Source organism: Hemicordylus capensis, chromosome 16 (assembly GCF_027244095.1).
Source record: "Hemicordylus capensis ecotype Gifberg chromosome 16, rHemCap1.1.pri, whole genome shotgun sequence".
NCBI classification, from domain to species: Eukaryota; Metazoa; Chordata; class Lepidosauria; order Squamata; family Cordylidae; genus Hemicordylus; species Hemicordylus capensis.
This window is the reverse complement of record NC_069672.1, coordinates 1,775,903-1,803,343: the sequence shown is the minus strand read 5'-3', so window position 1 is coordinate 1,803,343 and position 27,441 is coordinate 1,775,903. Positions and strand designations below refer to the sequence as shown.

General features: G+C 56.1%; 1 protein-coding gene across 2 annotated transcripts in view; it reads right to left on the bottom strand.

Moving 5' to 3' along the window:
• Nucleotides 1-964: 964 nt before the first annotated feature.
• Nucleotides 965-27,441, bottom strand: part of ACOT7 (acyl-CoA thioesterase 7) — a 72,285-nt gene continuing 45,808 nt past the window's right edge. For both annotated transcript variants that reach the window (XM_053281302.1, XM_053281303.1), the window contains 3 exons: nt 21,185-21,301; nt 11,074-11,258; nt 965-1,850 (listed from right to left, as the gene is read on the bottom strand). In XM_053281302.1, the coding sequence (XP_053137277.1) occupies nt 1,746-1,850; nt 11,074-11,258; nt 21,185-21,301 (407 nt within the window). In that variant the 3' untranslated portion in view covers nt 965-1,745. The remainder of the gene's footprint in view (nt 1,851-11,073; nt 11,259-21,184; nt 21,302-27,441) is intronic.

The window sequence follows — 27,441 nt, the reverse complement described above, 5'->3', positions numbered from 1 at the left end:
GGGTTTGGTTGCAATGTGCTAATCCAGGAGTGGCCAACCTGGGGTCTCCAAGTGGTGTTGAACGACAACTTCCATCATCCCCAGCCACACTGTGGCTGGGGATGATGGGAGTTGTAGTCCACCATCTGGTGACCCAAGGTTGGCCGCCACTTTAATACACCACCTCAAATGCTTTTTAGACCTTTTTTTTTTTTTAAAATAAAGAAAATATGGTTCTCTCTCTTGTGAGTGGATTCCTGGTTTTATGTTCTTTATGGTTTTAACTTTTGTAAACAGCCCTGGGCAGAATTGAAAAGTGGTACAGAAATACCAAAAAGTAGGGTCAGGGAACATTCGATGCTTACGGAAAATCTTGTTGCTTGTGCCAAAGTGATATTTTGGAAGCAGCATAATGGCCTTGGGGTGAGGGGTGGTCTTGGGTTCAGATCCTGTCTCAGCCATGGACTCACCTGGACATGAGAGGGAGAGACCACCATCCACAGGTAGGTTCCAAGGATCATCATTTTTTCTATATAGCACAATGATTTCAGTGCAGGCCACAGTCCAGCCTGGCCTGGTCAGCTGCGTGGATTTGGCTGGTTAGCAGAGTTGTTGCCTAATCTGGGAGGCATTTCACATCTGCCAGGGCTTGCTATTTTGTGCAGCCACTGATCTCCCTAATCCCCCTAGAAAAGGTGACAGGGTATTGTTTACACAGGAGCTCTGCTCATGATGCTTGGATTTGCCTTCCTAAGCAGCTCAGGCTCAAATCCTGGCTTAAGGGAGGAGGAGGAGGAGGAGGAGGAGGAGGAGGAGGAAACACACGGGAGGAGCGATCAGCCGAAGAAGCACCAGGGTCTGCTCTGGGGTTGGCTCACACCGGCCAGATGTGCTCCCAGCTCTGCACGCGCCTCTGCTCCGCCAGCCCTTTGGCTTAGCCCAATCATTGCTGAAAGTGGAAAAAAGGAATGGACATACACTCGGGTCCCATTCAAAGGCAAACACGGGCCTTTATTCACAATATTCCTTAAATAAATTAGACATATCTATATTTATATTTCAAGAAAGGTGGAATGGAACGAAGAGGGACCCGCCTGACAGAAGACCAAGCAGCACTGGCGGCGTGGGGCTAGCATGACGAAGCTTTTGGTGCTCACGGGCAGCATGGAACGGGAATGAAAGAACGGCACGGCCCGGACAGGCGGGGCCCTGGATGATCCGCACGAACGGCACCTCCAGCTCTGCAGAGAACTCGGGTACGGAGCGGGGAGATGCTGAGAGGTCAAGCCAAATTGGAACAGCCATCGCGAGGACCCCCGTGGTCTTCGTTTAGGCTTGCAGGGCTGCAGAACTTCAGCCCGCCGGCGGCTTGGGGACTACAACTCCCACCATTCCCAGCCAGTGTGGCCAAGAGCCAGGGATGCTGGGAGTTGTAGGCCCACACTTGCAGCACAAGGGGCCCAAGTTGTGAAGGCAACAAGCTTTTCAAAGTGGAGGACAGACGGAGGCAGCGCTTACCGAGGCCCTGGGAGGAATCCACGACTCCTCGGGCGCGCAACGCTCCCCACGCTCTGCCCCAAGCCCAAGAGACCTCCCAGCTGCCGGGGTGGGTGGAGCGGGGGCTCCTAACCAGTGACGGGGGACCAGTCCTCTGAAGAGTTGGGGGGCATCCAAGGCCGCCTCCGGGCCGGCCATCCCTTTGCCCCAAGTGGAGATGTTTCGGGAGGTGTGCAGAGCACGGCGCTCGGCTGGAAGCGGGCCGGGCGTCATTGCTGAGTCAGCGGCTGCAGCTGTGCCTGGCGCTTGGCTTTGGTCTGGAGGTAGCGGCCCTTCCCTTCCTCAAAGCGCCGCCGCTCTTCTTCCGTCTCCACCTGTGGATGCAAGACAGACAGACACTGACGGAGGAGAGCCCAGGGCGAGCGAGCCGGCAAGCAAGTCTCCCCGTCTGAAGCGGGCCTTGGCCACCCAGGCCTCCCCGCCGGGGAAGAGCCGGGGGACCAGGCTGGGGACCAGCCATGCAGAGTAACCCCCTCTGCATTGCGATCCTCCAAGGACGACTTCTCATTCTGCCCCCCCCCCGCCACAACTGCCCTGTGAGGTGGGTTAGGCGGAAAGATGGCAACTTGCCCATGGCCCGTCAGAGAGCTAAGGCCATCAGCATCCACACACACACACACACAGGCCGACTCAGCCCACAGACAACCCAGATGCAACCCAAGGTTGTGAGGATTTCTGTTGAGACAGAGACACCAGGAAGGGGTTCCCCAACCCCATTCACTGGGGCCCCACCTCTCTCTTTAAGGCCCTTGCCTTCCCTTGCCTAAGAACAGTCTTGCTCAAACGGGCCCACCCAGTCCCAGGTTCACTCCCTGGCAGCATCTCCAGATAGGAGAACCTTGGAGAAGCTGCTGCCAGTCAGGGTAGACAACGCTGACCTAGATGGACCGAGGGTCTGACTCGGTGCAAAGCAGCTTCCTGTGTTCTCATCTTACAGCCCTGCCGAGGCCTCTGGGAAGCCCCCAAGCAGGGGAGGAAGGCATGCCCCCTCTCCGGCTAATGCTGCCGCCCCCTGGCAACCATTCTTCCAAGGCATCCAAGGCTGAGTTCGCCCCATCTCCTTTCGGTTCTCCTCAACACTCTAGTGGCGAGGAGGAGGGCTGCTCCTGCAGCTGTGAGCACGGATGGTCCCCTTTGCTAAGCAAGGTCTACCATGGTTTGCATGTGTGAGCCCTGGAAGGTCTTCCCCGTAGGGGAGGGGGCCGCTCGGGGAAGAGCACCTACATGCCTGCCTGCAGAAGCTTCCGAGTCCCCTCCCTGGCGGCATCTCCAGAAAGAGCCAGCAGAGACTCCTGCCTGGAACCATGGAGAGCCGCTGCCAGTCTGGGTAGACAATATTGAGCTCGACGGACCAAGGGTCTGACTCCACAGAAGGCAGCTCCCTATGTTCCAAGCAGTGTTCCCTGCAGCAGGGATTCCCACATGTTGTTGACCACAACTCCCATCAGCCTCAGCTGAAATTGATGCGAGCTGTCGTCAACACCCCCAGGGGATGATGGGAGTTGTAGTCAACGCCACCCGGGAATCCCTGCTCCAGGGGGAACACTGCCGGAATCCCCCTCTTCTGCACGGCCTGGCGATTCCGACACCCCCGCAGAGGCTCTGCAGCCCAGGCAAGGGCAATACGCTGAACGTTCTGTGGTTTTCCCAACCCCAAACACAGGGACGTGTTTCGCACCCGGAACGTGCCACAGCCCAGCCATCGGTCACGTGCACAGATTCAGACCGGCCAGCCGGCCGCTCGGGGGGGCCCAATTGCCGAACAGGCAGGGAGCCCGCTCGGATCATGACCGGCTGATTATGCAACCGCCTGCCGGGCGGAGTCCCCCCCCCCCGGGGAGGACGGCGGCAGTAATGGATAGCGACCTTCCAGGGGGCCTGTATCGATCTGTTGTCAGGGAAGGAAGATCCCGCACCCGGGACAGCAAAACACCGCCCTGGGGGAGGCAACGAAGGTTGCCTGGCTATTCCCAGAACGGAAGAGGAGAGGGGGGGCTGGCTGCGAGCAAAGCAAGGAGGGTTCGAGACACATCCGTCGCCTGCGCCTGAATTCTGCATACTGCCCACAGAAATCGTGAGGTCAGAAGGAGAGAGACGGCGGCCCATCTTCCAAAGCACGAGCTGGACATTTGGCTTGTCTCCAGCCAGTGGAGAAACAGCCTGCAGCCTTCTCTCCCTTCCCCATCCCTTAGGCCAGGGACGTTCTCAACGTTGGGGCCCCAGACGTTCTTGGACTTCAGCTCCCAGAATCCCCAGCCCAGGGGCCTTTGGTTGGGGATTATGGGAGCTGAAGTCCAAGAACATCTAGGGGCCCAACGCTGAGAATCCCTGCCTTAGGCCACTGTGGCAGGGGATGATGGAAGTTGTAGTCCAGCAACATCTGGGGGCCCAAGTTTGAGAACCTTTTGCACTAGATAGACGCAAGAACCGGAGAACGGCCCCGCTGGATCAGGCCCAAGGAAGCTTCTCTAGTCCAGCCTCCTGTTTCACACAGATGCCTCTGAGAAGTCGCACAGCCAGGAGATGAAGGCATGCCCCCTCTCCTGCAACCGGTGTTTGGAGGCCTCTTGCCTCAGAGGCGGCCTATCGCCATCAGGACTAGTAGCCATCGACTTCTGCTTGGACTTGACAAAACAGTTCTCTCCAAGATCAGAGGGAGGTGGCGAAGGCTTGTCCAAGGGAGACCCAACAGTGGAGGCAGGATTTGAACGGGGGGCCTTCACAGATCAGCCTCGGAGCCACCACTCTAGAGCAGCCGCTGCACCCTGCTGAAGAGCTCAGAGTCCAGTCCCTTGGCCCACCAAGGCTCCCTGGTTGGGACTCTAAAATCCTGGGACTCAAACATTTAACTTGCTTCTCAGCAATGATGGCTCAGCGAGGCTTTCCTGTTGCCTGGGAGCACGGCAGGCCACGAAGAGAGCAGAGTGTGCAATGAACAGGGCAAGAGGAATAGCAGGAGAGGGCTGGGCACTGGGCGGGGGGAGGACAGGATCCGGCCCAAGCCAGGCACTTCTCGCATGATCGAGAGCAGCTCTGCTTTGCCAGAGGACTGGGCGGCAAATGGGACGGGCGGCGTTTGCTTTGGCGTCCCCTAGAAGCCAGCCCAGCGAGCAGGGGGTTGACCCTTCCAGAGCGGCGGCCCCCAAGAGAGACACTCCTTCTGGCAGCCGGCCACTCCAAGCATCTGGGCACCCCTCCGCAGGGGGGCCGGGAGGGCAAGACCTGCCAGGGATGCAAGATCCTGCCTCGGTGTGATCCGGAGGCTTGAAGGAGAGGCAGGAAGAGAACTGCCACCAATGCTCGAAGCTCCCTTCGGGCACGTCAGCGGACCCCGGGGTTGTCGATGCCGCTGCCGCGGCTCTCACAGGTCCTTTCAACGGGATTCATCTGGCGACTTGAGGCATGCTCCACTCACTAGGCCTGCCGGAGCTTCCTGGGAACGGACCAGAAGGCAATTCTGAAGTGCTGCTGTCCCTGACAGTCCAAGGCTGACACACCACCACTGCCTCCAGGGCCACCATTCCTGAGCCCCCACTTGCTCCTTGCTCGCCTGCTGCTCCCAGACGCTTTGCTCCGACGCTTCCATGCTGCAGAGACCCAGGGGTCAGGCTCCTTTCACCTGAAGGAGAGACAGCCTATCCCGCAGGCCTCACAGCTGGTCCACCCAAACGGCCATTCTTTCCCAGGAACCTAGGAAGCGGCCTTCTACTGAGTCAGACCCTCGGTCCATCTAGCTCAGCTTTGCCCTACACTGACTGGCAGCAGCTCTCCAAGGTTCCAGGCAGGAGTCTGTCCCGGTTCTACTGGCCAGGGGTTGAACCTGGGACCTTCTGCATGCAAGCAGAGGCTAATTCCACTGAGCGATGGCCCCATCCCCTCGGGGGAATACCTCACAGTGCTCACAGGCTCCCATCCAAGAGCCGACTAAGGCAGGCCCTGCTTAGCAAAGGGAAGAACTCACGCTTGCTGCCACGAGACCAGCTGTCCTCCCCTTTCACCGTTCCATTGAATACAGCTTCCTTTATAGTAAAAATAAAAAGCCCCAAGCTGTACTGACACTGATCTAAAGCAGCACAAATGGCAGCTTCAATGCACGGTCGTGCGGCGGGATTAGCGCCGGTGCCCTTTGAACCAAAGCCTGGGGGCGCAGAATGTGGGCCATGGGTGGGCATGGATCAGCCTGGCGAACCAGCTCTTCAGAAGCCAAACGGTTATTATATTTAGCCCTTTGGAGAGCATCAAAGTGTGCTCCAGATACCTCACAATAAACCGAGAAGCTGCCGCTGGATTGCAAAGAGGGAAGAAACCGGAGCAGCCGAGAGAGAGAGCGCACAAGACAGCTGCAGGTTGCCGTGTTTCCATCGAGCCCGGTGCAGCCGCTGAATCCCCGTGAACACTCACTTTTCCTTAAAGAGGCTTAAAGTCAAAATAAGGAAGCGGGAGGGAGGGGGGAGGGGGTCACATGGTGTTGCAATGCAGGAAAGCAAATGATGTATTGGAAAACGGCGTTCCCTTGCCAAGCAAAACTCTTTCCTCTGGAATCACTTAAGGCAGGGCTTGCTGTCTTGGCTCTCCAGATGGTGCTAGACCACAACTCCCATCATTCCACAGGCCACCGGGGCTCGAGCTGATGAGCGGTGGAGTCCAACAGCACCTGGAGAGAGACCCATAGGAAGCTGCCATATACTGAGTCAGACTCTCGGTCCATCTCGCTCAGTATTGTCTTCACAGACTGGCAGCGGCTTCTCCAAGGTTGCAGGCAGGAGTCTCTCTCAGCCCTCTCTTGGAGATGCTGCCAGGGAGGGAACTTGGGACCCAGATACTCTTCCCCGAGCGGCTCCATCTCCTAAGGGGAATACCTTCCAGTGCTCACGCTCCTAGTCTCCCATTCATATGTAACCAGGGCGGACCCTGCTTAGCTCAGGGGACAAGGCATGCTTGGGACCACAAGATCAGACCTTTGGTCCACCTGGCTCAGCATTGTCTACCTTGACTGGCAGCGGCTTCTCCCAGGTTCCAGGCAGGGGTCCTTCCCAGCCCTACCTGGAGATGCTGCCAGGGATTCAACCTGGGACCTCCTGCATGCAAAACAGATGCTTGTCCACTGAGCTACAGCCTCCTCCTAAAACCAGGACAGGAAAAGCCCACGGAAATGGAGGGGTTCCCAATGGCCATCGGAATGCAGGGGACTTCCGGGCATCCCACGGCTCCTGCTAACTGGGCAAAGAGGCACCTTTTACCGTGGTGATTCTCTTTATTTAGCAGGGGGAGAGTAACTGGCCCTATCCGTCCCCAGCACAGTACTTCCAGTGACTGTTGCTGGTGTGTGTCTTATGTTTCTTTTTAGAATGTGAGCCCTTTGGGGACAGGGAGCCATCTGATTTGTTTGTTATTTCTCCGTGTAAACCACCCTGAGCCATTTTTGGAAGGGCGGTATAGAAATCGAATAAATAAATAAATAAATAAATAAATAAATAAACAAACAAATAAATAAATAATAATAATAATGCCACACAATACACCAGATATCACTGTAGTTGAGAAGAAAGAAAAACAAGTCAAAATAATCGACATAGCAATACCAGGGGATAGCAGAATAGAAGAAAAAGAAATAGAAACAAATCACCAAATACAAAGATCTACCAATTGAAATTGAAAGGCTGTGGCAGAAGAAGACCCAAATAATCCCAGTGGTCATTGGCGCCCTGGGTGCAGTCCCAAAAGACCTTGAAGAGCACCTCAACACCAGAGGGGCCACAGAAATCACCATCAGCCAATTACAAAAAGCAGCTTTACTGGGAACAGCCTATATTCTGCAACGAGATCTATAACAACTGACAATAAAATTCAGCCATCCCAGGTCCTTGGGAAGGACTCGATGTCTGGATAAAACAAACCAGTCAATAACACCTGTCTGACGGTGTAAACAATAAATAATAATAATAATAATAATTTGGTCCCTCTAGCTCCGGATTGTCTCCGCTGCCTGGCTAGGCCTCTCCAAGGCTTCAGGCCGGTGTCTCTCCCAGCCCGACCAGGGCATAAGCCCGGGGCCTTGTGCAGGGGAAGCAGAGGTGTGGGCCACCCAGCTTTCCCTGCCGCCGCCGCCCGGCCTAATTAGCTCTCTCGAACACATTTCCCGAGCTTGCCCAGCGCTCTGCAGGAGTCAAGAGCTCTCTTGTGTGCGAAGAGGCTCAACGCAGCTTCTCCCCCACCAAGGTAATGCGGTGCAGGTGCCAGCATTGCTATGGAAATGGCCAGACAGCTGCAGAGGCTCCGAGAGGCGGCAGAGAGCCAGCCCCGGCGACAAAGGGCCCGCCTGCCGGAGGCTGGCCACGGAACAGGTCCCCGCTGGGAGTCTTTTGTGCGTAGCAGAGCAAAGCGCAGCCCCCAGTCTTAGAAGGACGGCCCTGCTCAGAAGGTTCCCGTGCGTGACCTCTTCCCTCACTCCAGAACAAAAAAGGATCTCATTCGCAAAGCCCTCCCTCCCTGTGTTAAGGCAGCACATTCACTTTTAGGTCAATAGCCCCCTCCGGCTAGGTGGCCTACGGAAAGGTAGCATTTTCTGATCCAGCAGAGGCCGGGGTCCCGACTCCTGGCTTTAGCAGGAGGAATGGGAGCAGATATTGGACGCCCATGGGCAGCGCCTTCAGGAGGAGAGCTGGTCTGGTGGTAGCAAGCTTGAATGGTCCCCTTTGCTAAGCAGGGCCCACCCTGGTTTGCATTTGAATGGGAGACTGTGTGTGCGAGCACTGTAAGATATCCCCCTTAGGATTAGATGGGGCCGCTCTGGGAAGAGCACCTGCCGGCTTGCATGCAGAAGGCTCCAAGTTCCCTCCCTGGCAGCATCTGCGAGATAGGGCTGAGAGAGATTCCTGCCCGCCACCTTGGAGAAGCCGCTGCCAGCCTGGGTAGACAAGACTGAACTAGATGGACCAAGGGTCTGACTCGGTTCCTATATGCCACGGTCTACCTGCCTCCTTTCCTTTCCTCTTTTCTGAGCATGGGACCAATTTTAAATTCAGGGGGGAAAGTAGACCTTGCCTAGCAGAGAGGAAACATCAGGCTAGCCGTCTCCGACTCGGGTGGGGGTCTCTGCAGCCGGACAGAAAACTGCACGTCTCCGAATGCTTTGGCAGAATTTCCCTCCCACGTTCTTTGACAGGTCTGAATGGATCACGCCAATGGCTTTGCTTCCAGGTCAAATCCAAGCTGCTGGTCCTGGGTCCGACGCCTCTCAGGAACCCTCCTAGCTGTATCCCTCCCTGCGTACATTAAGCCAAGCCCGGCTCCAAACCAGGGCAGACCCTGCTCAGCAAAGGGGACAAGAGGGGCCGTCCCACTGGCCCGCTGATTTAAATGTCCAGTGATCTGCATAGTTCTCTGTTTTAGTTCATTGCTTTCATTTCTTTTGTTGTGGCAAGCAGTGTTTTGGAAGAGACACACAAGAGGAGAATAAATAAAAACAAAATACGTGTGAGTCCTGCTGAGGCTGCCACCCCCTTGGAAGAGGAAGGGAGGGAGATGGAAGCCGACTGGATGGAAGCGTCAAGGAACCATCCATGAGCTCGAAGCACATTTGTGTGGGGGGGGGGGGTGGGGGGTGAGAAGAAAAGGAGAGAGAGAGGAGAAAGAACTCCATCATGCCATAGATAGATCTGCTGATACCAGGGAAGAGAAGCGAATGGTTTGTTTAAAAAAAAAAAAAGTGTAAGACCGACAAATGATATAAATAGCATTCTGATGGCAAAATCAAACCAAGCTGACTGAACGCTGTGAAATGCCGGCGCAGAGGAGTGCCCAGGGACCGAGCCAAGCCTAACGTGTATTAATCGAGGAAGGAGGCTCCCACAATGCCCCCCCCTCTCTGGGTGAAGGCAGCTAAAAATAGACCAGGAAGGGGAAGCAGAATTGACAAGCACAGGTAGGAAGAGCCGGGCCCAGCCAGGAAGGGGGTGGGGAGGGTGGGGGGGTGGTGGTGTGGTGGGGGGGGAGGCCCCGCCAGAGCAGCCAGGAGACCTGCTGTCATCCCGACTTTGCCCACGTCTAGCATTTAAAAGGCTGACACGGTGAAGAGGACGGACCGCCTGGCAACCTTTAGAATCCCGGTTCAGGATTGGTCGCGCGCAAGGCAGCCTCGGGGGCAGAGCTCTGCCTTGCCAAGATGAAAGGGGGGGGGTCCCAATCCTGCATACATTGAGCACTCACACTTGCTGGGTCCGCCAAGGCGTGGTGGTGCCTGGAGCTGCCCGCGGCCCCCCCCACCGCCGTCTCCCTGAAAGTCAGCCCTTGAAAGCTTCAAAAGTGCGGGGGGGGGGGAGACTCCTCTTATCTCTTGGTGCTTCCTTCAGGCTTTGCAAGGAGAATAAGGAGAGGCAAAGCTGGGCTTTGGTGCTGCCGGCGGGGGGGCTCATCTCCCTGCTAGGGCCCCAGTGATTTTCTGCCTGGGGTGCCCCCCTCAACTGGCCTCACGAAAGGGCCGCCCCAACACTCACCGATGGCAGGGAGGAGGGGGGTTCAAGCCTGCAGTTGCTGATTCCCCCCCCCCCCCGCACACACACCCATCACCAAACCATTGCGAACTGGTTCTCCCTCCCTCCCACACTGGGCTCTGAACACAGAAGCACCTCCCATGGAAAGCAGCCCTCTGGGGTTCGGGGGGCTGACATTTGCAGGGGAGGACATGTGTGGGTGGGAGGGGTGGGCTAGCCCCCGTTCCCGCCAGTTCGGCCCCAGAAACGCTGCTCGGTTGCGCGTTTGTGGCAGCTTGGCACAAGCGGGTGCGGAAGTCTCCTTGGCCAGGGAAATGGGTTACCAGCGGCGAGAGGCACACAGGAGTCTTTTTGAAAGAGATGGACTCCGTTTAAGAGGCATATTATTTTCCACGAGAGAGAGAAAACACACACACACACACACACACACACCCTTTTGTTCCACTCTTTGCTCTGGCCAAACAGGTACGGCAGGTTTTAAGCACAACCGACCGAACCTGTTTGACCAGAGGTGGAAGAACGGAAGTGCGGGCACACCACGAGCAGCAGCGCTCTCTCTTTCCAATCACCTCCAGCAATCTGGAAAGAGAAAACAAAGCCATCATCTGCCTTCAGCCTAATTTAAACTGCTGCTTCCCCCCCCCGCTGAATTAAGAGGGTAGGATTTTGCCGGACCGAATGCAAAAACAAAACCCAGGGGCGTTGCATAAAAAGCCGAACTGCGTAAGACACACCATCTCTCCTAAGCAAGAGACTCGATTCACGTGGCCTTTTCCGCCCTGGAAGCCGAGAGGGAAAACACAGCCCCGGAGGGCGTCCACGGATGTTTTGTTTAAACCAGGCATTGAGAAGCAGCTGGAAGTCGGAGGCAGGGATCTTGCCTCTGCTGAAATAACACTCCTCACCCACAGCGCAGCCTCTCCCAGGACGCCTCTTAACCTCTGGAGCCACCTAGGAATGCATGCCGAAGGGGAGGGGGGGGGACGACACCCACCAGAACCCTGGAAGCCCCCCCAGATGGAAAGAGCGGCCAGGGCTTACTCACCACCAGCTGCGGGACCGGGAGTGGCCTGCCCTCCTTGCTCAGAGAGACGTAAGTGAAGAAGGCACTGACCGCGCGGTATCGCTCCTGCGACTCGTCCACAAAGGGGTCGGCATCCACAAACACCTCGATCTCCATGGACTTGTTGCTGGTGAAGGTCATGCGGCCAGAAATGGTGATCACGCTGCCTGCAAGACAGGAGGAGGAGGAGCCGCTGAGGAGGGAGGGAGCCTAGAGGGCGCACGGCACGTGGGGTACAGGAGACACGGGGCGGGGGGCGGGCGTGTCTCACTCCTGGGGCCCTGGCCGCTGCGGCAGGGGGTGATGGGAGCGGTGGTCCAACAACAGCGGGGGTGATTGACTGTGGCTGAGATTGACGATGACCCTACTGCCTGGAACATCACCACCACCACCACCACCATCGTCATTATTTATTACATTGATAAACTGCCCCATCCAGAGGCTCTGGGCAGTGTACAACAGCTTTTAAAAGCCATAAAAACACACCACTGGGGGAAAAACAGAGCTAAAAACAATATAAAAACAATTCAAAAACAATTCAAACCATTTAAAATACTTCTAGAAAACAACACGTCCCATTCTGTAAGCTAAGCAAGGCCAGGCCTGGTTAGTACTTAGATGGGAGACCGCCTGGGAATACTGGGTGTTGTAGGCTTGGGGGTGGCGCCGTAGCTGAGTGGCAGAGCCTCGGCTTCCCTTGCAGACGGTCCCAGGTTCACTCCCTGGCAGCATCCACAGGGAGGCCTGGGAGAGACCCCTGAGCCTGGAAGAGAGCTGGTCTGCTGGTAGCCAGCATCACTTGTCCCCTTAGCTAAGCAGGGTCTGCCCTGGTTTGCATCTGGATGGGAGGCTAGAAGTGTGAGCACTGGAAGAGATTCCCCCCCTCAGGGGATGGAGCCGCTCTGGGAAGAGCATCTGAGGTTCCCAGTTCCCTCCCTGGCGGCATCTCCAACGAGATAGGGCTGAGAGAGAGACTCCTGCCTGCAGCCTTGGAGAAGGTGCTGCCAGTCTGGGTAGACAATACTGAGCTAGATGGACCAAGGGTCTGACTCAGTATATGGCAGCTTCATGTCCTGCTTTTGGGGGACAGGGACAGAGTTCCGTGGCAGGATCCCTGCCTGGCATGCGGAAGGTCCAAACATCCCTCCCTGGCAGCATCTCCAGGTGGGGCTGGGAGAGACCCCTGCCTGGACCCTCACAGAGGCACTGCCAGTCAGGGGAGACAGTACTGAGCTCACTGGGCCAAGGGTCTAAGAGCGTCCGACGAGAGCGCCTGAGCTCTCTTTTAGGGCACCTTCCAAGACAAAAGCACTGTGAGCGCTGGAGAAACTCTCTCCCACGACTCGGGTCCTGCTGAGGAATTCCAGGCTGCTGGCTTGCCGGGCTCTGGGGGTCCGCAGCGACCTTAGCCCAGGGCTCCATCACTGCTCCAGAAGGACCGCAGCTCCGCCAGGTCCCAGCCTTGCTGCCCAAGGCTCACTTTAAATCCTAGAGGAGCCAGGCCTTGAACCTGGGCCCTGCCAGGACGTGCAGAGCAAGGGCTCCAGCCCCGTGCTGGGGCAAGATGCGGAAGAAGCCAGAGCGCTGGCAGTCAGCAGACGAAGGAGTTCTCAGAGACTGCGGCTTGCAGCGACTCCAGCCTCGTTGCTGACGCTGCCCTCCCCCCCCCCCCGGCTTCGTCGCATTTGTCTGATTAAGTGAGCCAAGCCGTGGTTTTTCTGCAGTGCTCTGATGTGACACCCCCTTCATTTCTTTAAGTGCACTAGCAAGAGGATCCAGAGCTGGCTCCAAGAGGCCACCAACAGATGCAACGGGAGCACGCCGACGTGAAGTTTGCAGATGCAGAAATGGCTCGCAAGAGAGCATCAGAGGGGGGCTTCTGGGCTGGACCCAGGCGGGCAGCTGCCCACCGACTCTCATTGACACCGTCGCAAGAGGTATTCGGCGGCACTCGGGTGCGCTGCCGATAGCCGCCAAGACCTCACCCCCTCTTCTGCGCCTTTGTCTAACCTTCTAAAGCTATCAAAACCAGTGGCTACCACCAGGAGCAGCTCATTCCATGCCCGGGGGGGGGGGGTTGTTGTTCAGGGAGGAGAGCTGGCCTTGTGGGAGCAAGCGTGACTTGTCCCCTTAGCTAAGCAGGGTCCGCCCTGGTTGCATTTGACTGGGAGACGACATGTGTGAGCACTGTATGGGGCCGCTCTGGAAAGGCCACCGGCCTACGTGCATGCAGGAGGAGCCAAGTTCCCTCCCTGGCAGCATCTCCGAGAGAGGGCTGAGAGAGCCTCCTGCCTTGGAGAAGCCGCTGCCAATCTGGTAGACAAGACTGAGCTAGACAGACCAAGCGTCTGACTCTGTATAAGGCAGCTTCCTACGTTCGTCACCCTTGGGTCCCCAGAGGACGTTGGACCACAACTCCCACCATCCCCAGGGAATGATGGGAATGGTGGTCCAACGCCCTCTGGGGACCCAAGGGTGTGTAGTTTTAAAAACCTCCCCAGACGTCCCAATACCAGCCAGCTGTGAACCTCAGAAGTACACACACACACACGTACGTACATGCTGTTCTCATGACTGGGTAGGACCCAACTGGGGGAGCTGGACGCACTCTCAGTGTTTGGCCACGTGTGTCAAAAGCTAGGTCAGAGGAGGGGGAGGTGGCCATGTGGGGTGGACACAGGCCCGGGTGGACGGATGGCAGCCCCAGCCCCAGCACTTTCCCCCAGGATAGGACCAAGGTAGGAGGAAACGCCTTTGGAATCCCCGCCCGCCTCCCACACAGCCTTTCCTCCCTCCTCCTCCGACCGAGCTTTCGACTCTCACGCGAGCAAAGGGCGGGACGGCACACAGCTCCCCAAACTGAGCAGGACACAGGGACGTGGGTGGGGAGCTGCTATACACAAAGTCAGACCCTTGGCCCATCGAGCCCAGGGCTGTCTACACTGACCGGCAGCAGCTCGTCAGGGTTCCGAGCGGGAGTCTCGCCCAGCCCGACCTGGAGATGTTGCCAGGGACTGAACCGGGGACCTCCGACAGGCAAAACAGATGCCGTGCCCCCGGAGCGACAGGAAAGCCACGCTCTCCGCCCAGACGAGGCTCACCACCGTCACTTGCGCTCAGCCTAAACCAGGCCAGCTGAAGAGGCGAGACACGGCGACGCGCCACACCCAGCCACCCGTGTGCGGAGTGGAAAACCTGCTCCTCGCAAAGGGTCTCGCCCCAGCCCGGTCCGCACCTCCAGGCCCTGCACGTACGCCGGGACCCTGGCCCGAAGCCTCTCACGAGGCAGGGCCGCTTTGCACGGCCCCGTCCGCTGCGCAAGCCCGACACGCGCCCCGCTGCCAAGATCTTGGCAGGCGCTGGCCTTTCCTCGCTGGAGCACCTGTTCCGCCGCTACGCCTCGCCTCCCTTCCCGCCTCCGCCTGGCAGGCTGCAGATGGAGTGCATGTTTCTAAATTATTCAGTCCGGGCCGGGGATTCGTGCTCCTCTTCCCCCTTTCTAGGCGAAGCAGCTTGAAGCTGTGCTGGCTTCACCGCAGACACAACTTAAAGTGCGGTTGTTGTTGGGGGGGGGGGGGCGCGGGGAGGACCAACACAGAGCGGCAGGACCAGCACATGGCGATCAATTAAAACCCAGGCTGGGGGAGGGATGGCAAAGCCAGACGGTTTCTTCCCCACATCTCCGCAGCCGAATAAGAGCACCTAATCAGTTTTGACATTTGGAAGAGAAACAGCAGGTTCTGTCGGCTCAAGTGACACGATTATCTGTAATTTTCAAGCCTCTTTTGTGATGAGAAGGAAGGGAAGCGGATCCCGAAGCCGGGAAAGCAAACACGGCTCAGCCCCCCCCCCCGCCCCGCAATGAAGGTCAACCCCCCACCCCACCCCACCCTCGGTTCTCTGGCATCGGGTTCGAAGGAGAAAGGCAGCTCACACCAGATTCCCCACCCCACAAACGCCCAATTCCGGCTGTTCAGAGGGATCCCTGAGCAGGGCCATCGCAAAGGAGCAGATCCCAACCAGAGGGGGCTGGGGCCATGATGGGCCACAGCAGCCCCATTGCTCCGACTGGGAAGCAGCCCATGTCTCTATGTGAAACAGCCCCGCTTCGAATCGGGGGGGGGGCATTTGGGCACTTCAGGGGGTGCCCAATCCAATTCAGGGCTTCAAGCAGGAGGGTGGGTGGGTGGGGCGCTTTGCTTCAGGCCCCCTCGCTGCCCCTCCAACCCTTACTGGGTAGTTAACCAACTGATTCGGATTTGGCCCAAATGGGACCACAGGCCGAATCGAAGCGGATCCAGCCCATTCAGGTCGCTAAAGCTTCGCTTCGACCCGTCCACTCCCTTCACCGCCCCCCAATCTTACCAGGTGCCTGATGGACCAGACCGGAGGCAGGAGATGGGCTGCAGGCCGCTAATCTTGTTTCGTGCAGCGAGGGAGCCGAGGAGGCTGGAGACTTTAAACAGCTTCCGGCCAGGTTTCCCCTGCACCCCTGGGGCCGCCGTCCGTGCTCCTGAGACTCTCAAAGAGGTTTAAATCTCAAGCTGCTGCTGCTCTCTGGGAGCAAAAGTAAACCTGCTCCTCTCCTGCCCGGTCTGACCAGTAGCGTTGGGGGAGTGGCAGAGGGGAGGCGACGACAGGTCAAAGCAATACCGTCAACGGACCTGAATCGGCCCGATCCACTTTGAATCGGCCCAAGCTGGAAGGCGGGTCAGTTCAGGCCAAATCCGAACGGCTACGGAAGCTTCACAGAGCTGTGATGCGTCTCACTGGATGACCGGCAGCTAAGGGTGGGAATTGACGCCGGAGAGCAGTGCAGGAAGCTGAAGCAGGATGCCAGGCCTCTCTGTGAATCCCACCTGCAAACCATCCGTTCACAACCCTTGGCTCAGCCTGTCACTGACGTGTGGCCTAAAGAGGAGGAAACCCGGCTTTTTAAGGACTTCCCTTGCCTCATCACCCAGAGGTGATGCTTCACAAGAACATAAGGAGAGCCGGCCTTGTGGTAGCAAGCATGGATCGCCCCCTTTGCTAAGCAGGGTCCACCCTGGACTGCATTTGAATGGGAGACTACATGTGTGAGGACTGTGAGAGGTTCCCCTCAGGGGATGGGGCCGTAGCTCAGTGGAAGAGCACCTGCCCGCTTGCATGCAGAAGGTCCCAAGCTCCCTAGAAGGACCATGGGTCTGACTTGGTACAGGGCAGCTTCCTATGTTCCTACAAGAAGAACCCGGCTGGATCAGGCCAAAGCCCATCTAGTCCAGCTTCCTGTTTCTCACAGTGACCCACAAGGTGCCTCTAGGAAGCCCACTGGACCAGGACATGACGGCACGCCCTCTCTCCCCCCTGCATCTGGGATTCGGAGGCATCCTGCCTCTGAGCCTGGAGGTGGCTTACAGCCATCAAGACTAGCAGCCACTGCTTCACTGATGCAGGTGGCCAGACGGCTGGCTATTTTCCAGCATGAGGGGGTTTTCCACTTTCATCCACCCTCTGCAAGGTAGGCGAGGCTGAAAGCCTAAATTTCCATTCAGATTTGTTTAATCCCCCCCCCCCGCCCACACACACTTAATATTTTAATTGTGTCTTTTTCCCATCTTGTGTTTAAATTTTTTGCTGTAAACCGCCTTGGGATTGCTTTAATGGAAGGTGGTATATAAATCTAACAATAAATAAATAAATAAATAAATAAATCAAGGCCAGCAGTGGGACGCAGTAGGGCCACCCAGTGAGGCTGAGAGGGACTTTGGGAGCACAGGAAGCTACCTTCGAGCTCAGTATTGTCTACGCAGACTGGCAGCAGCTCTCCAAAGACTCAGGCAGGCGTCTCTCCCAGCTATACCTGGAGATGCTGCCAGGGAGTGAGCCTGGGTCCTTCTGCATGCCAAGTGGATGCTCTGCCACTACGAGATAGCGATGCACCTGATGAACATATGCAGCTGCCTGTTGAGTCAGACCCTTGATCTTTCTAGCTCAGGACTGTCTACACTGACTGGCAGCAGCTCTCCAAGACTGCAGGCAGGAACCTTTCCCAGCCCTACCGGGAGATGCTGTCAGGGACTGAACCTGGGACCTTCTGCCTGCAAAGCAGATGCTGTCCACCACTGAGCTACAGCCTCATCTGCTTTAAGCTCTGGCCTTCCCAGCCCAAGTCTTTGCCACACTACGCCAGTCCTCAAAAGCTAGATTCGTAGGTTTTCCTCCCTAAAAGTTAGGAAGGTAAAGGTGTACATTGGGTGGTCCATTAACTGAAAGGTGCCCGGAGAAAATGCCAAGGAAGGGACGGACTCTCTCGGCATCCTGATCCTCCCACGGCACGAAGCACTTCACGCTGCCAAAGAGGAGGGAAAACTGGGCTTGCACAAGGAGAGAATCTTTCACATTCTTCCTCTTCTACTTCAGAATCCAGGCAGGTGGGAAGCAAGATCGTGCTGGATGTTTGCCCGGCTGGATGGCTGCTCCTCCCCACCCCTCGGCCCACCCAAGTGCCCGAGACAGAGGAACTCATTACAGTGAAAAACCTGACAGGGAAGGAGGCAAGTCTCAGGGTGCATGTAATTTTAAACTCGGCTGCTGCGAAAGCCGTCCACCCCAGCGAACTGCAGCTGGTGAGCTGTCACTTCGGGTACCAACTCGCCTCCGGAAAAGGACAGACAAGCCGCAATTAGGGCTTACTGTGTGTGGGTGGAGCAAGAGGAGGGGTTTCTTCCCCAAATCCGCCCCCAAGGAAGGCAGGCGCTTTGCACCACTGGGCCAGGGAAACAGCCCCTCTCTGCTCAGGCAGCAGGACAATCAGAAGAGGCTGTCTGCAAAGCTCAGGGAAGCAGTCAGAGGAAACCTCTTTGGGCAGGGCGGATGAAAACAGGATGCTTTAAAACAAAAGAAGATGGGTCTGAAAAGGTTAATCCGTCCCCCACCCCCACCAATGTGTGTCAAACATGGCCTGGCTTAAAATGCAACCTGACCTTCAGAAAGCCACAGGGTAGGACCATTGCTCAAAGGCGGTTGAATCGCCAACATCTCCAAGTAGGGCAGGGAGAGACCTTTGAGCCTGAAATCTTGGAGATCCGCTGCCAGTCAGTGCAGGCAATCTTGAGCTAGATGGACCAAGGGTCCAACTTGGGTGTGGGCAGGTCCTTTCAGGATGGGGCTGTCACATGCATCTTCTTTGCACGCAGAAGGTCCCAGGTTCACTCCTGGGCAGCATCTCCAGGCTGGGAGAGGCTCCTCCCTGAAGCCTTGGAGAGCCGCTGCCAGTCAGGGTCGACAATCCTGCACTAGATGGACCAAGGGCCTGACTCGGTATTGGGCAGCCTCCCATGTTCCTCTTCAAATTGAGCGTAGGACCTTCTCAGGAAAGTGTGGGTGGCTGCTTTTCTTTGCAAAGCAAGAATGGCAAGGAGAAGAGCTTCGTCGGTCACCGAACCGCACGACAGATGCACTCGCATTATGGCTGGATACTAGGGGCCAGTCAGGGGCTGGTCCCACCGGGTCATGGCTCACCCCAAGCACCGCCTTCAACTGAGTCCGGTCCGGGTCCTTTGGCATGCAGAGCACGTGATGGGCCCCTCCTCTCCGGCCTCCTCCCAGGACAGCTCTGTGGTCTACCATCTAGCCCAGCCTTCTCAACCTTGACTGGCAGCAGCTCTCTGGCTGGGCTCTTTCCCAAGGCCGCTACAGGAGATTCTTCTAATACCACTGGTGACCCGCAGAAGACGGCCCCAGGCTCAAGGGCGTGTGCATTCAGTGGAATTTATGACACACATCTCAATCCAAGTCAGGAAAAAATGAAGAGCAGTAGCACCACCACCAAGGAAACCAGAAGTCAGAGAGGCAAAGCCTCAAAGTGACCCTTCTGTGGAGAGAGAGAAAGGAAGCAAGCATACCCCCAAGGGACGGTTGCGTTTCACCTTCTTCAGGAGCAAACAAAATGCTCAACTGATGACCACAACACATAGTCTTTTTGCCCCTAAAGCAGGGGTTGGAACGTCAGAAGAGCTCTGGGATCTGGGGCACCCAGCGACTTCTCCACTTTGGGTCTCCAGATGTTGTGGGGGCTACAGTTCCCACCGTCCCCAGCCGCCCAAGGCAAGGCTGGGAAAGGTCTCCTTGCCTGAAAGCCTGGAGGGCTGGCCACGCTCCGACTCCGTCTAAGAGCAGCAGCTCCGCCTGCTCTTTCCCCCGCAGCTGAGCATTGGCCCTCTCTCTAGTCAAGGCCTTCAGGCTCTTGGCCCGGAAACCAACCTCATGTGATGCACCAAGAGTGCTGCCCAAACTCTGCCCTTTCATGCTTGGGCCAACGACCTGCCTCTCCCTGATCAGGCTTCTTTCCTGAAGGCCTTTTCCCCACGGCTCACCTCATCGAAATTCAGATGGGGGTAGTTCCCAATTTGCAATTGCCTAGTGCAAGCAACAAGCAACTGAAGACCTCCCCCTTAGAAATTAAGATTCCTGCCCCGGGGCGGGAGGCTATAAAAGTCTGGACCCTGGAGCTGAGGGTTGTCATCACATCGCGTTTCCCGTTCAGGGTGGGACCTCCCAAGACTGGTCATTGCTTTTGGGCATTGCTGGACTCTGATCTACAGGTGACTTGGAAACTTTGATCCCTTGAACGTGTGCTTCCTTTTCTAAGCAGCAGGCAAACAGCTGGAGACAAACCTGAGCCACGTAGCTGAGCTCTGGCCGAGCAGGGCTAATGAGCCAGCGTGGTGTTGTGGTTAGAGTGCCGGACTAAGACCGGGGAGACCTGAGTTCAAATCCCCCTTCAGCCATGAGACTAGCTGGGTGACTCTGGGCCAGTCACTTCTCTCTCAGACTAACCTACTTCGCAGGGTTGTTGTCAGGAGAAACTTAAGTATGGAGTACTCCGCTCTGGGCTCCTTGGAGGAAGAGCGGGATGTAAAATGTAAATGTAAATGGGAAATATTGGGAATAAATAATCCCAACATTTTACCCTCATGGCTTGAGGCCAGCCATGATATGGGCAACATGGGCTTGTGTCTTCCAGATATTGCCTCAGTGCAAAAGAAAAAAAGAAAAAAGAGGAGGTTGGCCTAGATGTCCTCGAGGTCATCTCCATAGCTACTTATTCTCCTGAGAAAGAGAGTGTGATAGTGGTTTTTTAAAAATGATGTACAGCTGCAAGACTAGGTCAGGGGAATTTGTAACAGGCCTCTGGTTAGCCTAAACATTGCCAGGAAAAAGCAGACGGCTTGAGCACAAAGAAAGGGGTTTCTAAAAGCACCAGACTCAGGACCTCACTGAACTGCTCCTGACATGCATGGGATTTTTCCACTGCAGTCAGAAACTGTGCACTGAGCTGGAAAAAAAGTCAGTTTCTTGGGAGACCGTTCCTCTCCACTCGGGGGTGAGCAGCTCTGACCCACATTGGCTCCCGTAAAGCCTGGAAAAGCTCACTTAACCCCACCCAGCTTTTAGAAGGAGAGCAGCATGCTCAGAAGACAACGTGATGGCCGGCATGGCCAGGACCGCCGAGATGGCTTTGCACTTTGGTGCGGAACTGCAGCAGACACAGGACCACACCCCCGGGGGTGGGCAGTGTTCTTCCATTCATTCCACTGGAAGGGTCCCAACATAACACGATGCACATTTTTGCCAAGAGTCCCCCAGGAGTCCGTGAACTTCCTGCCCAACTGGTTGGATAAGTGCCACTTCCCCATTCTGAGATGAGTCTTAGGATCCTGTCCCAGTGGCAGCCCCTGAGGTCTGTATTGGGGCCACCTTATTCCAGGGGTTCTTAAACAGGGGTCCCCTTGGGAGAGTTGTAGCCAGGGGCGATGGACGCTGCCGTCCAACCACAGCGGAGGACCCGTGTTGTAGAGCCTCTGCCTTTTCCTGCTGCATTTCAGGGCAAGAGAAGCGCCTGCAAAGCAGCCAGGAGAAACCAAACTGGCCCAGAAGGGCATCCACTCCAAGGGTGCCCAGGCCCCAGGGCAAGCACACACAGCCCTGCCGAGAACAGCCTTGGCCCTTTGAGCCGCGGACGGGCAAATTGACACACAAGCAAGTCAAGCGAGAGAGTCAACGTGGCGCAGACGGAGCGTGGCCCCGACTCCCAGGGCCAGCTCTTTACCTTTCTTAATCTTCTCGTGGAAATTGATGGCATCCACGGATGCCGTGACTATGTTGGTCTTGCAGTGGCGAGCGGCAACAATCCCAGCGACCTCGTCCATCAGCTTCATGGTGACACCTGCAAGACACAAACACGGGGCCGTTATGGGTGGGTGTGTGTGTGTGTGGCTGCCAGACCGCTCTCTGGGGCAAGCGGGCCTAGAGCGGTCAAGGAGGAAGGTCAGAATGAATGGTGCCTTCTCCCACTTCCATCCTCCTCCCCTTCCTTGGGTTGTCTCTTCTCTGTCCAATTTTAGTGCGAGGTCCTCAGTGCAGGGACCGCCTTCTTGCAATGTGCAAAGCAGGGTGGTCCAAATTGGGGGTCCACAGATAATGTTGGGCTTCCCATTCCCACCACCCCAACCCACAGGCCACTGTGGCTGAGGCTGATGGGAGCTGTAGTCCCAACAACAGCTGGAGAACCAAAGTTGGAAACTCCGGGTGTGAAGTGGCTTGCACACTGTGGGTGCTCCATGAATTGATGTCATTTGTTCTTTCAATTTATACACCGCCCTCCCCGAAGAGGCTCAGGGCAGTTTACCCTCAAATAAAAAATGCATAACAATTAAAATCAAACACCATTTAAAAGCAGGTTAAAACTAAAACCAGAGGTTATTAAAAGCCAGGCAAAAAAGATGGGTCTTTAAGGCTCTCCTGAAGACCTCCAAGGAAGATAATCCTCTCTTATCGGGGTGGGGGAGCATGTTCCACAACCTAGGAGCAACAACCCAGAAGGCCCGATCCCAGGTCAAGGAGATGAACTGGTGGCACCCAAAGACAGACCCTTCCTGATGATCTCAATGAGCAGTGGGGATTTTGTAGAGAAAGGCAAACCTCAGGTAACCCTGCCCTAAGCCATTCAGGGCTTTGAAAGTAATCCTCAGCACTTTGTTATTTGCCTGGAAACATTCTCTGCCACAAGATGTGGTGACAGCCAACCACCTGGATGGCTTGAAGAGGGGTTTGGATCACTTCCTGGAGGAGAGGTCTATCATTGGCTACTAGTCGGAGGGCTGTGGGCCACCTCCAGCCTCAAAGGCAGGATGCCTCTGAGTCCCAGTTGCATGGGAGTAAGAGCAGGAGAGAGGGCAGGCCCCTTTCAACTCCTGCCTGTAGGCTTCCAGCGGCATCTGGTGGGCCACTGTGTGAGACAGGATGCTGGACTCTTGGGCCAGATCCAGCAGGGCTGTTCTGATGTTCTTATATTGGCAGCCAGTACAACTCTTTAAGAACAGGCATAATGTGGTCTCTTTGGGACACCCCCATTCAAACTAACAAGTTTTCAAACTACATACAAGGGCAGCCCTACATAGAGTGCATTACGGTAGTCCAACCTGGAGGCTACCAGCTGCTGTACCACTGTTTTCAGTGGTCTGACTCAGTGTACGGCAGCTTCCTATGTTGCTGGTAAAAAGCATTCCTGGCCACAGCCTCCAACAGAGGCACCAGGGTGAGACCCGGTTACAAGAAAACTCCCAGGCTACGAACCTGTTCTCTCTGGAGGAATGTAACCTCACCCAGGGAGTTCTATCCTGTCCTGCAGACTACGGCCCCCAACAATGAGCACCTAGATGCTCTTCTCCATCCCCTGAGGGGAAGAGCTTCCAGTACTGCTCACACATCAAGCCTCCCAGTCAAATGCAAACCAGGGCAGACCCTGCTTAGCTAAGGGGAGACGTCATGCTTGCTAGCCAAGAGGGACCGCAGGGAGAAGCAGGCGCTTGCAAGCAGCCCCCCTCTGGCTCCACCCCGTCCTCACTTCAAACAGTTGGACAAGACAGCTTCACCGAGCCACAAATCCTTCAAAGGAAGTGCAGCCGCTTGTAAAAGGTGCATTAAACGCAATGGAATATTAAGGGCTGGGGGGGGGGTTCTTTTCTCCACCCCTCCCCTCCACCTGGCTTTTTTGCATGGTCTCTGATCAAAGGAAGCCTGCATTCTTCCTCGAGAGGCTTCAACTCCCGCTTTCGGCAAGAGATGAAGGGAGGGAGCCCCCCTCCCCACCACCACCCCTGGCCCCATCCCGGCTGCCAACTGCGGGACCAGACCCACGCTTGAGCAGAGCCAGGGACAGAGGCAAGGAGAGCCTGCATCACTGCAGGGGGGAGGAGACGGCTGGGGAAAGTGGAGGGTCTCTGCCCCAGAGATACTCCACACAAGTCAACAAGGCCTTTTCATCGTTGTCAACAGACTTTCAAGCAGGTGACACGGCCGCCCGGGAAAAGAAACAAGACAAATGGGGGTAGGGAGTACACTTGTTGATTCTGCACTAGAGCTTGGAGCTTGGAACTAGAGGACGGAGAAAGCGAAATGGCAGGAGCTTTCCTTGGACTGCAAGGAGCCAGCTCTCCCCAGCCACCTTTGCATTCTGCCTTGGAGGGAGAGACAACGCAGACGCACGCACGGGAACAAAAATTATATAGGAAGCTGCTTTGTACCGAGTCAGACCCTTGGTCCATCTAGCTCAGTATTGTCTACCCGGACTGGCAGCGGCTTCTTCAAGATTGTAGGCCAGAGTCTTTCCCAGGCCTATCTGGAGATGGTGCCAAGGCATCTTCTGCAGGCAAACATGCAGGTGCTCTTCCCAGAGCGGCCCCATCTAGTCCTAAGGGGAATATCTTCCAGTGCTACACCTGCAGCCTCCCATTCAAATGCAAACTAGGGTGGAGCCTGCTTAGCAAAGGGGACCATTCATGCCTGCTGCCACAAGGCCAGCTCTCTTCACGCTTGCTACAAGGCCAGCTCTCCTCCCTTACTCTTGCACTGCGCTTACACACTCGTGAGTGAGTGCCGGGCTGAATTCAACAGGCCTCGTTTCATTCACAGCATGTCTCGTCAGATTGACAAACCGTGGTCTGAACTATTCCTTCCGATTGCGAACCAGGACCAAAAGGCGGCTTGCAATCTGGGTGTGCAGGGTTCACTCCAGCCCATTGGCCGGCATGCATGCTGCACGAACGGAGGGAGCACGGCCTGGAACGCAGTGCGTGGGGAATGCACAAGCCCAGCACGTGCTTTCCCAAACCAGGGTGCGGAGAAATACTTCCAAAATGGCTAGAGCAGCTTTAGCAGATGACCTTGGAGGAAACAGAAGGGACATAAGCCCTATTAACCCCTGCAGCTCACTTGGCCAAGAGGCACCTTTTTAACACAGTGGGTGATGCTCTTGCTTGAGCAGGGGGAGAGTCACTGGCCCTCTCCACCCCCAGCACAGCATCCCTCCCGTGGCTGTTGCTGGGGTCTTGTGTTTCTTTTTGAGATTGTGAGCCCTTTGGGGACAGAAAGCCGTTTCATTTATTTATAGTTTCTCTGTGTAAACCGCCTGGAGCCATTTTTGGAAGTGTGGTACAGAAATTGAAGGAAGGAGGGAAGACTAGCGAGGAGACAAGGCGAGCAAGAGTCAGGATGAGGCACGGGAGTTGGGTGCTAGTCCTCTTGCCCCATAGTCCCGATGGTTATCAGCTGCCTCCAGCCTCAGAGGCAGGATGCTGGAGAATCCCAGTTGCAGGGGGGCCCCAGCAGGAGAGGGGGCCTGCCCTCATCTCCCGCCTGGGTGGCTTCCCAGAGGCATCTGGTGGGCCACTGGGGGAAAGAGGGTGCTGGGCTAGATGGGCTTCCTTGGGAGGCCTGATCCAGCAGGGCTGTCCTTAGGTTCTTGTCATGCAGCAGAGCAGGTGCTGAAGCCTGGCCTAGACAGGATGGTGGGAGGTCACACGTGTGTGTGTGTGTGTGTGTGTGTGTTTTCCAAAACAAAGCAACTCCTCCCTGCAGTCAGGATGCTGGGAGGAAGCAATGCGCTCAGAGTTTCCATTGCAGGGAGATTAGAAAACAACAAGGTTGGTCATTCAAGAGGACCTGCAAGCCTGGAGTGCAACAGCCCCTTCTTCCTTTTGCTGCCTGCGTAAGCCGGCCTTTCAAAGTAGGACGACAGAATTATTGGGGGGGGGGCTGCCTGCTGCCGCCCCCTCCCCAACACAGCTGCTGGCACCAGGCCCTTCTCCCTGCGTCCGGTGCACATTTGCGGAGCAGCAAACCATCGGCAGGTCCGGCTACCAGCAAGAGGAGATGTCTGCCGAGTGCAGTTTATTATCCAAGACTGCTCTCGGCGTATTCCGTAGAGATCCTCTCCCGCCGCCCCCCTCGCTTGGCCTGAAGCGGGCCACGTTGCCTCCACTGACAGAATAGCTAACTGATACTAAAAATATCCTGGCAAGAACACACTCCCGTGAGCCGAGACTTCCTCCCTAGTTCCTTTGATGCTTTTAAAGCTACGGCGGGGGGGACGGGACAGGACTGGTGCCACCTCCCCCAGGGCAGGGAAGATCGCTTGCCTGTGACATCATAACAGGGGAGGAGAGCTGGCCCTCTTTGCTAAGCAGGGTCTGCCCTGGTTTGCATATAAAAGGGAGACTCCATGTGTGAGCACAGGAAGAGATTCCCCGGAGGGGATGGGGCCACAGCTCAGGGAAGAACACCTGCCTGCTCGCCTGCAGAAGGTGCCGCGCTCCCTCCCTGGCAGCATCTCCAAGACAGGGCTGGGAGAGACTTCTGTATGCAACTTTGGAGACGCCGCTGCCAGTCTGGGTAGGCAATACTGAGCAGGGTGGACCAAGGGCCTGACTCGGTAAAAGGCAGCCTCCCCGGTCACCATGTAGGGGATGGGGCTGTAGCTCAGGGGCAGAGCATCTGCTTGGCATGCAGGAGGTCCCAGTTTTAATCCCTGGCAGCATCTCCAGGGAGGGCTGGGAAAGACTCCTGCCTGAAACCCTGGAGAAGCCGCTGCCGGTCAGTGTGGACAGTCCTGAGCTGGAGGGACCAACCGTCAGCAGAAGGCAGGCTCCCCTGTAACCTACGGCTGGGTGGACTTTTGCCGGGTGCCAGGAGCCCTCATGGGCAGCAAAGGGAGGCATGTCGTCGTCCTCCTCCTAGGATCCCTCCCAAGGGGCAAACTCACCCCCTACGTGCCACTTGACAGGATAGCAATCAGCAGCCCGAAGCAAGCTTTGGGGCAGGGCAGATCCAGGTTGGCTCTCCGCCGGCCCCCTCTATCCCATTATCTCTCACTTCTCTCAAGGTTTACATCCCCTCTGTCTGGGAGACAATTCAAGCTGTCACCCAAAAGAGAAAGGATAATTAGCCAGGCATTTCTTGGTAATTTTGTGTTCCGTATCAGAAGATGAGGTTTGTCATGTTCACGGATGACAACCAAATTGCAGGATATCCATTTGCCAGGCAAGCCGCGCTAGGTTGCTTTAAAAAAAAACAAAAACCGAGAACATGCACGCCACAGGCACGCCGCTCTCTTCCGTTGTTTGTAAAGGGACGCAGGACGACTGCCCCGAGTTCTTTGGTGCTTTGAAACGGAACCCTGAAATAGCAACAGGTTCGGGAGAGCTGGTCTTGTGGTAGCGAGCATGAATTGCCCTCTGCTAAGCAGGGTCCCCTCTGGTTTGCATTTGGATGGGAGACTCCATGTGTGAGCACTGTAAGACGTTCCCCTTAGGGGGATGGGGCCACAGCTCAGGGAAGAGCACCTGCTTGCTCGCCTGCAGAAGGTTCCCAGTTCCCTCCCTGGCAGCATCTCCAAGATAGGGCTGAGAGAGAGACTCCTGCCTGCAACCTTGGAGCAGCCGCTGCCAGTCTGTGTAGCCAATAGTGAGTGAGACTTGTTTGTTTTTTAAAAAAAATTATTTATATTTTAATTGTATTGTTTTCCCCCCCTTGTTGTGCTGGTCATAGACCGTAATAAACTTTGTTGTTGTTGACTAATGGTCTGACTCGGTAGAAGGCAGCTTCCTTTGTTTTGAAGTCACACTCTGGACTTGTTACGGCCAGCAATTCCCGTATTTGCACCAGCACGAGATAATGGAACCCCCGCGAATAATGAGGGCTAGCTGCATTGTTATAAATCATTTCCCCTTCTGTCGGGAGGGGCACCTTTTGGGCTGGAAGGGGCAGATAAATTTTATAAACATCCATCCATCACAAAGTCAGTCAAGATTAAGGCTCTGCTAATGTGGGCTAGCCCAACACACGCGACACAAAAAAGAACCCGGAACAGACAGACATGCCAACCGCCGACCCTTCAGAGACAGCTGGCTCCGGCTGCCCACTCTGCCCACCGGGACCCCTCTGCCTCCAGGACCTTACTGCTGTCGGATTTGTGTAAGAATATGTAACAGGACTGGGCGCTCCTTGTGCGCTCCCTGCATATTCCCA